This window comes from Falco punctatus, assembly GCF_963210335.1.
Source record: "Falco punctatus genome assembly, chromosome: 3".
NCBI lineage: Eukaryota > Metazoa > Chordata > Aves > Falconiformes > Falconidae > Falco > Falco punctatus.
Window position 1 is genome coordinate 111,519,547 of NC_137582.1, and position 18,138 is coordinate 111,537,684.

General features: G+C 44.3%; 3 protein-coding genes across 3 annotated transcripts; all 3 read right to left on the reverse strand.

Moving 5' to 3' along the window:
• Positions 1–1,285: 1,285 nt before the first annotated feature.
• Positions 1,286–5,554, reverse strand: LOC308061214 (arylacetamide deacetylase-like 4). The gene is made up of 4 exons (XM_080380852.1): positions 5,249–5,554; positions 3,257–3,476; positions 2,992–3,055; positions 1,286–2,307 (listed from the first exon to the last, which is right to left on the reverse strand). The coding sequence occupies exons 1-4, from the start codon at positions 5,414–5,416 to the stop codon at positions 1,533–1,535; spliced, it is 1,227 nt and encodes a 408-aa protein (XP_080236978.1). The 5' UTR covers positions 5,417–5,554; the 3' UTR covers positions 1,286–1,532.
• A 133-nt stretch (positions 5,555–5,687) lies between these two features.
• LOC308061133 (arylacetamide deacetylase-like 3) lies at positions 5,688–8,902 on the reverse strand (the record flags this gene model as incomplete). The annotated part of the gene is made up of 2 exons (XM_080380683.1): positions 5,688–7,656; positions 8,644–8,902. 2 exons carry the CDS (start codon positions 8,900–8,902, stop codon positions 6,863–6,865), a joined length of 1,053 nt encoding a protein of 350 aa, XP_080236809.1. The 3' UTR covers positions 5,688–6,862.
• A 2,495-nt stretch (positions 8,903–11,397) lies between these two features.
• On the reverse strand, positions 11,398–18,135 carry LOC308061225 (arylacetamide deacetylase-like 4). Its single transcript, XM_080380877.1, has 4 exons — positions 15,759–18,135; positions 13,412–13,628; positions 12,948–13,011; positions 11,398–12,177 (listed from the first exon to the last, which is right to left on the reverse strand). Exons 1-4 carry the CDS (start codon positions 16,023–16,025, stop codon positions 11,403–11,405), a joined length of 1,323 nt encoding a protein of 440 aa, XP_080237003.1. The 5' UTR covers positions 16,026–18,135; the 3' UTR covers positions 11,398–11,402.
• Positions 18,136–18,138: the final 3 nt, after the last annotated feature.

Here is an 18,138-nt window from a genome sequence, read left to right on the forward strand (position 1 = left end):
TTGGTTCCTACTTCTGCCGCAGCAGGCCAGTCTCAGCAGTATAGTCTACCATTTTGCTTCAGAGAGGCGGGGCGGGGGCGGGGGGGGGGGGGAGAAAAGTCTAAAGGAAATCATTTTAGCAGTCAGGAGGATTCGCCCTAACAGCTCCAATATTGAACCTAACTGGCATGTTTCCACAAAGTTAGATGTCTAATGATAAAATTTTTCTCAGTGCTTAAGCAAGGCATGCAGTCTGTTGAGCAGCTCTGCTAGCAAAGATGCTCTTGTTTATACAAGCAAATGAAATCAGTATCTAAATTATTAAGGATGCTCTCATACAAGTAATAATAAGTATTAACTTGTGGAAAGGTTAATGAAGCCTTTCTTGTACAATGTCATATATATTATTAAGTTGTATATATTGTTGTCGTATAGCTGTATGTAAGTTTATAGCAGTCTGAAGTGACTGCCATGAAAAGTGCTATAGCATTTTTATTTGGCTAACGTTAGGTGCAGTGTGAACCATGCAATATAACCCCTGCTCAGGCACTGCTGCTGTCCTGGCTTAGAGAGAAGAATGGCAGATCATAAACAAAATGAATTAATGCAGGACAAGCAAGATGCTTATTACTCTCCCTTTAATTACTCTTCTGAGATGAGCCTGGACTCTATCTTATGACTGCAGTACTATACCAGCTCCACAGCGCAGGTCCTGAGCCATTCCATTCCAGCTCTCACACTGCTTTCCCAATCTTACCCTTTTCCTCTCTTCCAGCCAATTTCAAATGAGAACTGTATTAAGAGTACTTGGGTTCAATTTTCTACCAATCCTGTCTATCTTTTTGTGATGCAATCTTATTTCTTTGTCTCACCAGCACTGTCCTCCCTTGGTTGTTGGAACTGTCCTTCAGGTTGTGTGGGTGGAAGGTTACTCAATAGTTCAGAGCTAAAACCAGGGCAGAAAAACCTTCTGCCTGCCCGTGTGCTGATAAACATGGGTGACATGTGGAACTGCTTGGCCATAGAACCTTTTGTGTTTGCTGTCCCCACGGTGACTGTTGTTCCGTAACCACATTCTAGGCTGCATCGTATTTACTGTTGACTGAAACAGTGGCTCCTAACCCACTAAAGTCAGCTGTTTTTTCTCTAATAGAGTTCAGAACCGGAGCACAGGGTATGTCTCAAAACACTGCTATAAAAGTGACACACTGCTCTATGCCAACACACCACACATGCCTGCATGACACACAGTCTCTCTCCATAGACAGACACATTTTGTTTTAAACAAGTGGACCAAACCAGGATGTCCGTTCAAAATCTTGTCCTTCTTTATTGACACAGCTAAAGATAAGGGCTTGCAGCCTGGTACAAGCTTGTATAATGTTTGCATATTCCATGTTCCAACTAAAAGCTGGAATGCAGTTCTGATGAGCCGTTTTTCTCATTGTTAATGGCTGCTGTTGATTGACTACCCATCACCTAATACTGAATATCCTAAAAAGATATTTTGCTAGGTTGAGGCGTGAACAGACTCATGGAATCTAAGATGTTTACTATAAGCTTTTTAGGAATTTAACAATTCTGTCCAATCCCCTTTTCCCAGCTGGAAATGAGAAACCACAATAATCATACAGGCTTATGATTCCGTGGAATCCATCCTCGAGGTGGTACCAGGTCACTCGAACACCGTTGTCCTCCAATCTCTTCTTGTAAAGCAAGCCGTCATCCCTCAGCACATCATACTCGCAAGTCAAGATGAAAGACTCGGGCAGCTGGTGAACAACAGCATCTTCGGCCAACAGCGGGCACAGGTTGGGCTCACAGAATCTTTTCACTGTCTCATAAACTTCAGCTATAAAATCAGTGGGCCTAAGTGGCTTCACACCTCTGACCTTAAACTTTTCGGGGATGTTATCTGGACTCACCCACTTCCTGTACTTGAGCCTCACATCTGGAGGTATATGAGAGCCCTCCAAGACCTCTTGCACATGCAGTGCGTGCCCGTTTAGGTACTGCAGAGCAAAGAAAGCGGCGCGTTCTCGGAGTAAGAGAGGGACTCCCCGATTCTGCTGATAGGATGGTAAATTGAAGTCCAGTGCCTGAAGGCCGGGGTAGATCAAGATCTGAGCACGTAGTTTGGGGAGGTCTGATCTGCCTGCAAGGGTCTGGCTAACAGCAGCTGCTAGATTGCCCCCAGCACTGTCCCCGCAGACAATGACATTGCCAGGATCCACATCATAGTGCTCGATATTCTTCATGAAGTGTATGGTGGCACTAAGACAGTCTTCATACGCAGCAGGGTATTTGTGTTCAGGGGCTAAACGATACCTGGTATACAGAAAGAGAGAAGTATAAGAGAAGGAAATGTCGTTAGCATTAATCAGGAAATGGTATCCTATCTATGCTCTCTTTCAGCCCTATCATTTTGGGGTGTTTTTCCTCTAGGTTAGGATATTCATTACCTCCTAAGCAGGCATTCCTCAGTTAGTGACTGCAGGTAAGCTGTAAATCTGTGTTTTCAGTCACAAGGACTCAGTAAAGTAGGACTGCCTTCTGATCAGGACTCTGATCAAGACCTTGTACATTTCTTAGTCATGCTGAAAACTCCCTGTGTATTCTTGACAAGATAATTATACCATTTTGTGCCTCTGCTTCCTACATATAAAATGGGAGTAATGCAGTGTGATTATTCACTTTAATAAATCACGTTTGAAACATCTTATTACATGCTTGTTTGTTCAGCACAAGGAAAACTTTTTTTACGCAAGGTTTTGATTGGCTTTTACAGATTTTCTTAGTGTGCCAAACATTTCAGTTTGGGTCTTTTCTGAGGATATCAGGGCATGAACAGTTACGAGGTGTGCAATCTCTGTTACTCCTTTTGTCTCTTTATAGACTTCACTGAATTCTACAGAAATTTCTCTGTAAAACAGAACCTCCAAAAGCAGTGCATCTCTGCTGTGGCACCACAGCAATAATAAATCTCCAAACAATAGAACTGGGTTCACTTACTGAACAGATACAACTACCGATTCGCTTTCTCTGGATATGTAGCGACATACTTTTTCATAGGTATCTGGAAAAGAAATATTTTTATTAGTGGTTTGCTATTGCCCTAATCTTTGAGACAGCTAGGGAATGTTCATTCCAGAAAGGCATCTATTTTTCTTCAGACCTCCTCCCAAATCACATGCTGAATCCTCCTCGTACTTCAATTTTAGAAAAAGACAAGAATGTTCTTTCTACGTTACTGCAACTCCTCCAGCAAATATCTTACCAAGACTTCCAAACACCCAGCCTCCTCCGTGAAAGAAGATGATACCTCTCCTTCGCCGCCCATCTGAGGTAGCTTTAGGCTGATAAACCCTCACAGGTACTTTGTTAAACTGCAGATCCTGGATAAAGAGCTTTGGATCCACCCCGAGTTTCCGGCCCTGTCGCACGTATCGGCCAAAAGTGATCTGACTGCAAAGTCCAGTCTTCTCCAAGATCCTTCCCTGTTAAAGGTAAAAGAAATTAAGGCTTCTTTGAAAGTCTTGAGCTATTGAAGGTATAACAACTCTGCATCATACTTACATTGAATTGTATTTGAGGGAAATTTTAAAAGAAACACAGAACTTTGGAGAACAAAAGCTGTAATGTTCTAAAATATTAATATACTATAAGACAATAAAATAATAAAAGAGCACAAGAAGTTAGAATAGCTACTGTGAGGACTGCTGACAGGGGAGGGTAATGGCTATGCAAGCATCTTCCAACCATTCTCTAAACGGCTTCCTGTACGCCAAGTACTGACAGGGAGTTCATTCTAACAGGCCGTGTAGTCCTTGGGGTTTGCCTTGATAAGCCTGTGGAAAACAGTGAGGAAAAGTAACTCCACAGCTGGTTTTCTTGAGAGGAATGCCCAGTGCTAGGAAGGTAAGAGATCCCAAGATACAGTCAGAAAACAGTATTTGTTGTAAATTTGCCTAGATTAGTTTTGCCGAAAAGGAGTTCTACCTTTTCTCATATGAGCAATCACTGGAATCTGAAGAATCGGATTAAAAAATCTAGCCTTCTCATACAGTAATTTTGTCCCCTGTTGTCTGATAAAAATAAAAGCACTCTGATTCAGAAAAAAAAATTAATCCCAAGCTCTCACATCCTACAGACGGTAAAAAATCTACTTCCATTACTCAAATCCAGTATCATTCCAATGTCACATCAGAAATTTTATATAGGCCACCCAAACTGGCTGTCTTGGAGTATACATTTTAATTCTCTGTATTGTCCTGCACACTTTTGTGCTCATTTTGTTCCAGTTTTACTGAGTAAAAATGAAATGCCATATATAGAAGCAGTAATAAAAACTTGAATAGTTCTTCAGTGCATAACTGATATGCCTGAATTAGACCATAAAACTCAGGGAATCTGCAAATCTTAAGTGCTGAGTTGTGTCGTCTGAGTTAGTTACTGCTTTTTATTTGCACAACAGATTTACTGACCAAAATCAAGCAGCTTCCTTTCCCAGTGCTCTTACAAGCTAGAATATAAATCTGATGTGGTAAGCGCACAAACAAGAAGTTGGGAACCAAATTAATTAATGGCATCACACAAATAAACTATTGCAGTTCAGTTACTAAACAAGATCCCAGTTTCAAATGCCTGGCAAGAGTCCGTCTTGATCCATTTCCTTGTTGTCACCTGCTAGTGGAATTCAGGAGTAGCTTTGTCAGTAAATTCGAAGAGGATGCAAATGGTGTAAGAAACGGTGCAGAGGAAAACAAGGTGTGTGTGACAGCCCTGGCCGTGTTGTGGCTACAGGAGTGATGGAGAAAAGTGAAGATGTACAAAAATGGAAAAGATACAGCAAGTGACAAAGGAGGAGCTGGGAGAGCTCTAATGCCGTTTATGCAACGCTGCAGAAGGAGCCCAGGGATTAAGCAGCGCAGCCCTGACCGGCTTTGCACCGTCAATGTCAGCCGCGGCAGGGACCGCGCTGGGCAGGGACCGCGCAGGGCAGGGGCCGCGCAGGGCAGGGGCCGCGCAGCGGTGTGGCCCCTTGCGCAAGGTGCCCTCGCCTGGGGCCGCGGGCAGCGACCACCCCGACCCGGCGCGGCCCGGGGACCGCACGCCTCGGCCCGGGGGCGGCCTCCAGCACCGGCCTCGCCGCGGGGGACCCCGGCGGGTGGGGGTGGGGGCGACCCCGCGAGACCCGGCAGCACCCCGGCGCGGCCGGAGCACCCCCCGCCCCCCGAAAAGGCGAAGCGCGGCGGCGGGCGCCACTCACCAGGGCCGCCGTGCCCAGGAGGACGGCCAGGACCAGGCGCAGCTTGGCGGGCTGGTTCACCCCGGGCGGGATGTCGTAGCTGGGGAGGCCGAGGAGGACGGTGGCCAGTGCCGCCGCCAGCGCCGCCAGGGGCAGGAGCAGCAGCAGCAGCGCGGGCAGCAGCGCCATGGCCCGGCGGCCGCCCCGCGGGGCTCCCCGGCCCGCCGCGGGGCCCGCAGCGCCCGCCCGCCCCCTCCTCCGCGGCCCGGGCCGGCGGCGTCACGGCCCGTTTGTGACAGCTCTGCAAAGCCGCCGCCGGGGTCATGGTGCGGGCGGCCGCGGGCCGGGGGGAGGCCGCGCCGCCGGCTTGAGGCGCGCCGTAATCTCGGTTCAAGGAGGCAGTGCGTGACCTGCGGCTCGGCTCGGCTCGGCTCGGCTCGGCTCGGCTCGGCTCGGCTCGGCTCGGCGGGCTGCGGGCGGGCGCTGCCGAGGGGCGGATGGTGCGCGGGACTCCTGCCGGGCCAGCTCGCACCGGGCGGGCGCCGGACCGTGCAGTGCCGTGCCGTGCCGTGCCGCGGGGCCGTGCGGGCGGGGGCCGCGGGGGCTGGCTGCCTGAGCCCTTGCGGCATCTGAACGGGACAGCACTTGTTCCGTAAAAATTCCTGATTTCCTCTGGCTTGGGATCTTTTTTGGTTTTCCTTAGGGTTTTCATTTCTTCAGCTTGCTATTTTGAGTGTGCTCGCTGCTGGTCTTCCTTGCTTTCATCAGCAGGGTATAACAGAGCATCATGTCAAGGAATACACTGGCTTGTCATATAAAGAAAACACACAACGTAGAGAAACAGCACAAAATGAAAAAAAAAAAAGAATACTGGGGAACCACTCTGAAAGAACATGAAAGTGTTTTGTCTCTTTACCCTAAACCTTCCAGCAGACACAGGTCAAGAGTCCACTTGGCTAACCCTTGCTTTCTTCCTAAAAACTGACATGTTTCCTCTCAACCAGTATCTCAGGTATGAGATATGCCCAGAGCTTAAGTGGACATAATGGAAACATCCCAAAATGAAACAGGCTTTTGTAGTGCTGCGATTATTTCAAAATCAGGGCAGCCCTTCCTTGCCTCCAGCAAGGTGTCCCCAATTAACTCGGGCCACCCACTGCCACACTCACAGATGCGGTTCTGCCATGCCCACTGAATAATGTCGAATTTTTCACACAGACCTTGACCGCTGCCTGTTTTTCCAGAGCTTTCCTCTAACTCTTCCCTCCTGCTCACCATGTAGCTAACTTGTACTTTCTACCTAAATAAAATCATGCTTTGGAGCCTATCAAATGGACATCACAAAGGTCCTGACTGTAATTCATGGGAGCTACTTAATCCAAATCATTCCACAGATGTTATTTACCTAGAAGTAAATAATCTGGTAAATAAATAAAAGGAATCAATCAAATGCTGATTTGAAAGACAAGGGATTGAAACACACCATGTGGAAAATATTAAGACTGTAAAGACTGAACTAGTCTCACGAGGACAAAGACCAGTGCTCATTTCAAGTTCATGAATATTAAAATTGGTATTTGCATCACATTTTTGCTGACAAGTGCTACCTAAGGTTTGGGAGCCTAAATGGAGACATTAGTATGAGAAGCATAAGGAAAGTTGGTTTATAGGCCTTTTTAGGAATTTAACAGTTCTGTCCAATCCCCTTTTCCCAGCTGGAAATAAGAAACCACAATAATCATTCAGGCTTATGATTCCATGGAATCCATCCTTGAGGTGGTACCAGGTCACTTGAGCACCGTTGTCCTCCAATCTCTTCTTGTAAAGCAAGCCATCATCCCTCAGCACATCATACTCGCAAGTCAAGATGAAAGACTCGGGCAGCTGCTGAATAATAGCATCTTCGGCCAACAGCAGGCACAGGTTGGGCTCACAGAATCTTTTCACTGTCTCATAAATTTCGGTTGTGCAGTCAAGTAGCACACGTGGTTTGTAGCCTCTGACCTTAAACTTTTCGGGGATGTTATCTGGATTCACCCACTTCCTGTAATTTAATTTAATATCTATAGGAATATGGGAACCCTCCAAGACCTCATCCAGATTTGATGCATTCCCATTTAGGTGCTGTAACACATAGAAAGCGGCGCGTTCTCGGAATAAGAGAGGGACTCCCCGATTCTGCTGATAGGATGGTAAATTGAAGTCCAGTGCCTGAAGGCCGGGGTAGATCAAGATCTGAGCACGTAGTTTGGGGAGGTCTGATCTGCCTGCAAGGGTCTGGCTAACAGCAGCTGCTAGATTGCCCCCAGCACTGTCCCCGCAGACAGTGACATTGCCAGGATCCACGACATAGTGCTCGATATTCTTCATGAAGTGTATGGTGGCACTAAGACAGTCTTCATACGCAGCAGGGTATTTGTGTTCAGGGGCTAAATGATACCCCGTACACAGAAGGAGGCAACAAAAGAGAAGGAAGTGTCATAAGTTCAAATGCAAATTTCTTAACAGCAGCTTTTTTTTTGCCATGTTTGGAGTATTTTTCCTTCAGCAAAGAAACCCCCAGTGCCGTTACCTGCTAAACAGGTGTTTGTCCAGTGAGTTATCACAGATAAATGATAGCCAGTAGGATGAAGTTGCAAGGATGTAGCATAGCTGGGATTGTCTTCGTAGAACAGCACTAATCAGAACTTAAGTGATCCAAGTTCATTTTGCTCTTCTGGTATAGACTGCATCTGGCTTACAGATAAAGTAATTTAATCGATCTGCACCTCGCCTTTACTTAGGGTATTTTGCCTTGAGAATTTTTTTTACTCTTTTTTTCGTTGTTTATTTAAATAATGGGACAGTTATAGTTTTCTGTATTATTAAAATACATTAGCATTTTCTTTACTGTTAGAAAGCTCCTTGGAGTTTACAGGGCAATTACATCTACTTAAATGGATCACTGAATCATCACCTTCCAAGTTCGTTTATTAGTCAGTTCTCAACATGTTAGAAAACTCTTCTGGAAAACATTCCCTCTTTTCTGCGTGGTGCCAGCAGCACGCCGTGCTGGGAGGCACGCGACCATGCTGGGAGGCACATGGCCATGCTGGGAGGCACACGGGCCGTATTGGGAGGCACACGGGCCGTACTGGGAGGCACACGGGCTGTACTGGGAGGCACATGGCCATGCTGGGAGGCACACGGCCATGCTGGGAGGCACATGGGCCATGCTGGGAGGCACACGGGCCCTGCTCGGGGCTCGCCCCGCCTCACCAGACTGGGGAGAGGCCATGAGCACCCCCTGAGGCGCTGCCAGGCCGCTGTGGTCTGGGCACACGGGGTGCTGAGGGGTGGCATTCCCACAAGATGTGCCACCCTGCCGTGCCCAGAAGTGCCCAGAAGCAAAAAGACGCTGGCCCGCAGGGTCGCACCGGCGTAGCTGTCCCGGCACAACCACCGCTGGCTCTCCAGCGGCGTGACGGCAGCCCCGCTCACGGGGATCCGCAGGAAAGCGGGGGGCTGCGCGCTGCCGCCCGGCTCCACAGGCAGCGGCCCTTTTCCCGCCCTTTTCCCGCCCCTCACAGCCGCCTCCCCTCGCCTCACGCGGGCACCCGCGGCTCGCCGGCAGCGCCGAGCTGCCCGAACATGATGCGCAGGCTCAGCCAGATTTCGGTCCCGGGCCAGAATCATCCCCCCGGCTCCGGCAGGGACCGCGGCAGCGCCCGGCTGCGCTGCGGCAAAAGGCCGAGGCCCGGCCCGCCCAGCCGGTGCCGCAGGACAGCCGCCCGCCGCCGTGCAAGAAGATGGCGCCCGGGCGCAGCCGGCAGATGGCGCGCGGGGCGGTGGAGCCGCACCGGGCCCCGGCCCCACGGTGCGGCCCCGGCCCCAGCTCCAGCTCCCGCCTGGCGCGCACGTAGCGGCTGCAGGCGATCCGGCTGCACACCCCCATCTTTTCCCAAATCTTCCCCTCTTCGAAGAGAGGGAAGAGAGCCCGGCCGAGCGGAGCGCGGCCTCCCCGCGGGCAGCAGCTGCAGCAGCCGGGCAGGTTGCCACGAAGGAGACCCTGCGCCTGCCGCCCCCCGGCCGCTGCCAGGCCTGAGGGGGCACCTGGGCTTCGTGTCGGCGGGGCCCAGCCCGCCCCAGAGCCGCTGGCCTCCACCTTCACCCTTGGTGGCCGCCCCAGGGCTGGTCCTCACCGAGAGCTGGCCCAGGAGAAGATGGAGCTGAGGCGGTGCGCCCGGCCGAGCGGGGTGGCAGTGGCACCGCGCGCCTGAGCAGGTAGGCCCACGTGTCCCACTCATGCTCCGTCAGGCAAAAATGGCTTACGGGGAAAAAAAAGGAGTTTCTGTCCCAGCGTCACCACATGCTAGGGTTTGTGCCAGCCTCCCACCGCTGCCCACCTTGCCACTCGGGTGTCATTCCCCAGTGGTTTCCCCTGAGTCTCTGGTTTTATCTGCTTAAGAAGCACCTAGCTTTCCATCAGTATTACTGGAAAGCCCCAGGAATGGCCTAAAAACCATCATCCGTGCTGAGCTAAAATGGAAGCCAAAGCAATCTCGCTTTTTATAAATATTTAATTTAAACTTTATTAGGGAAACTGAGCTGATAAAGCTTGGGTTTTTATGATTGGCTTAGTCCCTGTGTTGTAGGGAAAACCTGGCTGAAACTACTTGAGGCCTAACAGATTATTTTACAAAAATTGTTCTCTAAAGTCAGCTCCCCAAAAAAGGAAAGCCTTCTGGGTGTAGCCAGCATCTTATTTTATATTTACACATATAACCTTACAAAAAGAACACCTCAAACACATTTCTGGCAGAAATCATGAGAGCAACTCACCATAGCAGATGTACAAATCATAGAAGCAAGGACAATTCGAAGCTTTCCAGGGTGATTAACTCCAGGAGGGATGCTGAAGTTGGAGTACTCGGATTTAATTGTTTGCATAATTGCTAGGATGAATGAAGCAGTAAAAATCACCAGCAGTATCACCGGCAGTATATAAAACCCCACCATTTCACTTAACCAAAGGTGAGGTGTCTTTATGCCTATCTTTGATTTATCTTTCTCAGATAGTAGTAACAGATCTCTCAAGTGCCACACACTTTAAAGTCCTTGGAAATATTTGCAAGGTGCCCTCATGCATCACATTGGAGAAGAGTCAGAGGAGAATGTATTTAATTTCCTGTTTAGCTTTATATTAATTGTGGGATTGATACAGGGCCTGATATTCTGCATGCTATTATTGGATTGCGGATGATATGAAAGGCTGTTCAGAGAGAGATAGCTGTTAAGTACCGAATGACGTTCCAGTTTATGATGGTCACTATTTACAAGGAGAGACAACTAATGCGGAGGTTGTCTCTTACATCTGATCTGCAGCCACAACATATTGCTTCCTGTGTTGTGGAAATTCTTTAAGTAGTTTAGAATATATAGTTTTAACAACGACATTTAGAAAAGAAAACAGGAGCTAACATGAAGGGAAAAAACCAAGCCAGCTAACATGTGCTCTAGAAAAGTAAATACATCAATCTTACTTTGTTGTTGAAGTATTTAAGTACAGGAACAAGTTTTTCAGCATACCTATGTGTTTCATAAACATAGAGAAACACACAGCATTTCCTCCATTTTAATTTAAACAAAGCTGTTAATAGACTATCTCTGTTGGCGACAGTTGCAGTTTTGACTTCATTTATTTGAGTCTAAAATACCAGTTACCTAGCGCACAGAAATTTTCTGCAAGTTGGTGACTGGGAATCTTAGAATCAGGTGCGACGTGTAGCATATAGCATGGGCACTGCATTGTAGCATTGTAATACCGGTACATTGTAATACTTTCTCCTTCGCCAAAACACACTTGGCCTCTAGGAAGAATGACACCATCCATTGTAATTGAATAAAACTGATCAGACTAGATGTTGATTTAAAATTTTACTGCATCTTTAATGTTTACTGGGAGAATGGCAAGTCTCTAGTACAAATAGATCATTAAAATAGGCAGACTGCACATGAAATACTTCAAACAGCGCTGAAAGAAACTTTCGCAGCGTTCTTGAAATACATTCTTCAGTGGTCACACTGACGTAATTGCTCATTAAGAAATTGTCCTATCTAAACCTCTTGTAGGGAATTTAGGAGATAAAAGACCACAGAAAATTGGCAGTTCTTACAGAAGAAAAGAAAATTGTTTCTATAAGCTTTTTAGAAAGTTCACAATATTGTCAAGACCCCTTTTCGCAGCTGGAAATGAAAACCAATCACTATTAAATGTATTTATGATTCCATGGAATCCATCCTCGAGGTGGTACCAGGTCACTTGAACACCGTTGTCCTCCAGTCTCTTCTTGTAAAGCAAGCCGTCATCCCTCAGCACATCATACTCGCAAGTCAAGATGAAAGACTCGGGCAGCTGCTGAATAATAGCATCTTCGGCCAACAGCGGGCACAGGTTGGGCTCACAGAATCTTTTCACTGTCTCATAAATTTCAGTTGTGCAGTCAAGTAGCACATGTGGTTTGTAGCCTCTGACCTTAAACTTTTCAGGGATGTTATCTGGACTCACCCACTTCCTGTAATTTAGTTTAATATCTATAGGAATATGGGAACCCTCCAAGACCTCATCCAGATTTGATGCATTCCCATTTAGGTACTGTAACACATAGAAAGCGGCGCGTTCTCGGAATAAGAGAGGGACTCCCCGATTCTGCTGATAGGATGGTAAATTGAAGTCCAGTGCCTGAAGGCCGGGGTAGATCAAGATCTGAGCACGTAGTTTGGGGAGGTCTGATCTGCCTGCAAGGGTCTGGCTAACAGCAGCTGCTAGATTGCCCCCAGCACTGTCCCCGCAGACAATGACATTGCCAGGATCCACGTCATAGTGCTCGATATTCTTCATGAAGTGTATGGTGGCACTAAGACAGTCTTCATACGCAGCAGGGTATTTGTGTTCAGGGGCTAAACGATACCTGGTACACAGAAAGTGGCAAAAAAGTGCGAGAAGGAAAGTGGGTTTAAAGATATTGCTGAAAATACTGGTTCCTACCACCAGTGATACCTGGATTCCTCAGAATTTCCCTTTCTCCACAGGCTGATCATAAAAAAACTGTGGCTAGTTCAGCCAGGTGGTGCAGATTAATTTGTTAGGATATCATCTGTTTAGGATGTTTCTCAGGTCTTTAAGAACACAAGAGTAACCACCCTCCAATTATGTCTGGGGTTTATTGACATTCATTTAGTCATTTTATGCTTTAGCTTTCCATGGGTTGGATACAAATGGCAGTGCTTCTGTTTTACGTCTTTATTACAGTGCAACTATATTCTCATAATCCAAATCCTTATGTCAGTACATCGATGATGATATTAGCTTGTCATTCATGTAGTGCGTCTGTTAGCATTAGGCAGAGTTCCCTTGAATAATGATTAAGTCGAATATATGGCTTACTATCTGTTTACTATCGATTTTGAGTTTGGAATTTGAAAACATTGATTCAAAACTTCATTTTCCCGCTAGATATCCCCAAGTATTATTTGTGATGTAGTCAAACAGTGAAAACTTAGCTTGAGTCAGCCTTCAGTGGCTCCAAACAAGAGCAGAGTGAATTTGTAAATCGCATGCTTGACAAGTCCTACAGAAACACTTACCTGAGAATGGTTGTTGCTGCACTCAGGGAAGCTCTAAGGTGATATGTACGCTATGGGAAATAATCTCTAAAAAGCAATGTGAGGAAAGACTCACCCAACAGATACAACCACTGACTCGCTTTCTCTGGCAATACAGCGGCATAGCTTTTCATGAGTCTCTGAAAGAAACATATTTGGTGGGGTTTGGATTTGTTTAGTTTTGGTTTGTTTTTTTTCCCCAGAGTGTTAACATTGTCTATTGCAGAGGTCAAAGAATTGCAAGAAGAAAACACTATTTTTCCTTGCTACATAGCTCTTCAGATCTTTTGTACCCCCTCATCTTCCTATTTCAATATTTGCTTACTGTATTTTTTCCTCTTATACCTCGTTGTCCTTGTCTTTTAAGAAAAACAATGCACAGCAGATGCTTTCCTCTAACAGCAGTGCTTGGGAAAGTGCATCTATGGTTATACTTGAATGTCATAACTGCTACAGGTCAGGCGACAATCAACTTAACCATTTATGAAGAAAATACTTCTTTAGCTAAATTACAATATTTTTTTCTGTTAGATATCTTACCAAGACTTCCAAATACCCATCCTCCTCCATGGAAAAACACAACTCCTCTCCTTTGGCTGGCAGATGGATCCTTAGGCTGATAAATCCTTACAGGCACTTTCTCAAACCACAGGTCCTTGATGAAGAGCTTTGAGTCCATTCCCAGAGTCTTTCTTTCTTGTGTGTACCGGACAAATGTAACCTGACTGCAGATGCCAATATTCTCCAAAATCTTTCCCTGTTTAAATGCAAAGAGAATAGGGAGTTCACTAAGAGATTCTGTATTTTCCAAGGTAAAGGAACTGTATGGGCAGTATACTCATGATGTCTAAGTCGTATCGTTTAGGGCAGTCATAAAATATTTGAGTAGTTGTACAAGTGTAGTACAACTGCACAACTAACAGTAGCATCATGAGAGGTCACATGAACAGCAGTGCTCACCAAAGAACATAATCCCAAAACAACACAGCATTAACAAAGACTGGTGAAATATATTCATTTGCTTTCTCAGCAGGTCCTTTACTTAACATTGAAAACAAGTTTGATTTTCACTGGTTATTCTGTCCTTGCCCCTGAGAAGATGTGAAAACATTGGGAAAGTTGATAGTTCTGGTGCTGATTTTCATTATTTGGATACTTGCCCAAAGCAGAGTTGACTAACTTGAGAATATATTGGATAATTGCTTTTTGATTGGTCTCAGAAATGTTCACTGATGTGTACAATACAATGAAAGATCCTGAGATATTTAGTAGGACCAAACTTCTGATCTTTACGTATGTTGATGTGATATTCATGCCAGGCACCAGAAGATGAAAAAAATATAAATGAGAGCTACTGGTCCAACATAAGTTTGCAAAAATAAGAAAAAAAGGCATAACTCTGTTTTGAAATACATTATTTAGTCATGCCAAACCAGTACTTTGGTCCTTATAAAGATTTGGATCAAGCTCTTAATATTCAATATTTTGTTATGAATGTTTCCATCTGTATGGATTGTCAGTGCGGTGTTATGATTCTCGATATATTTACCTATGAAAGATCTTTTCTTCAGTGACTCCAGCTATTTGTAATGTTCTCCATAACAGATTTTGAAGCTGAAGAAATTAATACATTTTGCAACCTACTGATTTTAATTCATTATAGAAACTAATCTTAGTGTCTCTGATTGTATACAAACATGATAAAGTTATTTATTCTTTTGGATGTGCTATTTTCCAAGCAGAAATGGAACAACTCCAAAGAATATTCTCACCTTTACATTCAACTTGTTTGGTCTCTTTTATCCTGTATTGTTTACATTGCTGCATACAGTTCTGGTTTATGGTGTTAATGGGCAGTGTGTAGATGATAAAAAGAGAACTGGCTTTTCTGGCTGCTTGAGTGAAGTAATCTCTTTCTAACTGCAACTTGTGTGCAGCCAAAGCATGTGAATATGTATCTAGAATTCTTTACTGTGGTCCACTATAATCTAGAGTATTTCTGACAATTATTCCCCCCCAGCCCCATTTTAAATAGTTTTTCTCTCTTGGAGGTGTTTAAGTAAATTATTAAATATATGCACAATTTCTGCCATCTCATATATTTCTAACAACTTCTGTCATCACAGCATCTGTGTGTCTATCATTACATGAAAATAGGCTGATTCAGCGAGATCCTGTGTCAGCAGAGATCACCAGAAGTTGAGTGCTGGTAAGAGCTTCAGCTCCTGTGGGCTGGTTAGCTTCCCAGTCTTTTACCTGCCAGTTCATCTGAAGAAGTTGGGCTGGCCAGAACCCCCCATTCCCATCAGAGAAGCCTGCTTAGTTGCTGCAGAAGTTATAAATATGTGTGCAAGGGAGATGGAATTCTTTCAGCTCCTCTTGAGCAACATTACCTAACTTTGTCACTTGTGTGACAAAAACTCCCCCTTCCCAAAACCAGTTTTGAAATGTTCAGTTTCCAATTTTATCTTCAAAATAAACACTTAACTCCTCATACCCAGATCCAAGAAGAGCTAGAAAGCATGACCCAAAAACATCTGATATACGGAATGGAAATATAAATGATCCAACATATGTAAGTGTTCTTAATTAAATTATTGCTAGGTTAGTACAATTAATTGCAGAAGCACAGTCAGACTTTCAAATGCTTGTGTTAGGCGGCATTTATATACTGCCTAATGTAAGAGCTAGGCAGGACTGTAGTAATGCACTGTAGCATAAAAAATCTGGTAAAGGTTTCTTTAGAAAAAACGAACATGTAGCACGACAGCAATGTCCTGCTCTCCTCCCTGAAAATTAATTCCAAGTAGGGTTCTAGCGTTGCATTAAGTTTAAAATCTATAGGTTTAACCATTCTTCCCCCAGAAATCATACCAGGTTAACTTACCACCACGGCTCTGCTTATTAAAATTACATGAATGATTCGGAGCTTTACAGGCTGGTTCACTCCAGGAGGAATTTCTGAGTTGGAGATATCAAAATTAATTGCCCCTATGACCAATAATATGAATCCAGCAACAAAAACTGCTAAGAATAACACCAGCAGTGTGTATACAACTGCCATTTTGCCAAGCAGCAAAGTGATCTGAAATGCCTTTGATTTGACTTTCCCAGATACCTTTGGTTTGTTACTTCCTGATTCTTTGTTTGTCATAAGGTTGCTCTAGAAAAAACCTTTCTCCTGCCTTTTACAAATACATTAGTAGGTCTCTTTCCCTCTCCCACTTTCTTCCCCTGTGCTGCCTTTATTTCACAAAAAATAAGTTGGTTAAAGCCCTGAACTAATTTAAAGATCTATGCCAGCATCATTTTGGAATTTTTGCAAGAAACCAGTCCTTAGCTGGTTATTAAGCATTAATATTAAATTAGTTAGAGGTGGAAGATGGACACAGGGCATTTGTGTGCTTTGAGTCTGTGACACTAAACCCCACTATTCTGAAGAAGAGTCTCTCTAGGATTTTGCAGAGATATGCTTATGATGATTCTGACTCTAAAGGGCCAAATGGATTGTCACCAATGTTTTTTGGAAAAGTGTGCTTATAAAATGATGCCATTATCTCAATCTCAGGTTTTATTAGGTTTTGTCTTTTCTTCTAAAAGAAGAACATGGTTAGAAAAACCCACAGGAGGCTGAGTTTAGATTCATGATCAGGTTACCTCCTATCAGGTGAGTTTCAGTAACTCTCAGTGTGCAATAGGTACAGCATAAAATGGCTTAAGGTAATCAGCAATTAAAAAGTTCGAGTCAAAGTGCTTTATCTTGCTCTTGCTGTAGAATGGGATTGTGCTAATGTAGAGTGCTGTGATGTAAATGAAGCTTGAGATACTAATTGTGAATCTGAGTCTGCAACTCTTCAGATAACTAGGATATCAGAACATTCTTGAAATTGCAAATTCCCCGGGGAAATGAAAGAAATAAAAATCTAATTTCAATAATCAGCCATGTTATAATGTAACTTTTTTATTTTAAGTGAAATTGTAAGTGATAGGAGGAAAGTACCGTGCCATTTTAGTTAGAAAACTTCATAGAAAATTAAATTTCATTATTTTTTCCAGTGAGAAGTTGAGTATTTTTAATAGAGCACATGGTCATTGTAAAATATTCTGAAATAGAAGGAAATGGTTTGTTTAAAATGGCAAAAGTCCAGATTAAAAAAAAAAAAAAAAAGCCCACCCAGTGGTGTTGCTGGACTTTCAGTTTGTGTTATGGTTCCACAGTTGTGTGATCATATACAATAGTCTTGGATAGTCCAGGAGTCTGGTAAATGAATTACTGTGCACAGCACAGGTTTGACAAGGTAGAATTAGCAAGACTGTGGTCTCTATCTGCCAGTGTTGCATGGTTCCTTTCACCATGAGGTGTTTGTTCACGTTCATCACTGAGTATGTGTTTAGCAAATGTAACTTGCTCTCGTAACAAATATTTGAAGAGCTAGTTTGTTGGTTTTTTTTGTTGTTGTTCTTGAAAGCATCACAAAATTGCCATAGCATTACAGTGGTAAGATAATATAATGTTGTGCTCCTCTGCCTTCTTACATCTGTGATCTTCAGAACTTTTTCAATAAATGTAGCGTAACAGATAGTCTTGAGCATGAGACAATCTTGAAGGAAAGAGTACAAAAAGGAAAAGAAGTCTCACCTCTACACTTCCCTAACATGTAGACACTCATTAAAGTTTAGGGATTCTAGTTTAAGAATCAAGTTCCAAAATGAAATGTTGTTTCTCAGATTCCAAACAAAGTAAAACACATACTAGTTCCAGTTTAGAACTTCTGCCTGGGACAGAAGCCTTTCTTTTGAAAGTCTTTGTGCAAACTAACCCTAAAAATCAAAATGTATAGCTGCAATTTCACTATTGGACATAAGACTTGATAGAACCCGAGTCATTGGGCTCTCCATCTGATAGTGTAAACACCTCCTGTCTCTCACCAAATGGACCAAAGTAGACCCTGCTTGTTGTCTTCAGCATTTATGGGCCGTCAAAGAATCTTCAGGGAGGGGTGTTCTTGCTGCTTGCCTTGAATGTGTGCCAGCCATGCAAAGATACTGGGATTGCTAGAGTTAAAGTGAAAGAGTATGTTCCAAGTGGCTTGGGTTTGCATCTTGGATCTCATTGGTGTGCTTTTATAATAATGTTTTCTAGAATGGTGGTGCTTTAAATAATCTTAACATTTATTTAGAGAGTCACTATAGAAGCAGAAATAAGAAAGTAAAAAATGCGATCTAAATCCAAAACATTAATCAAAAGTGTTAACATTCTTTGCCAA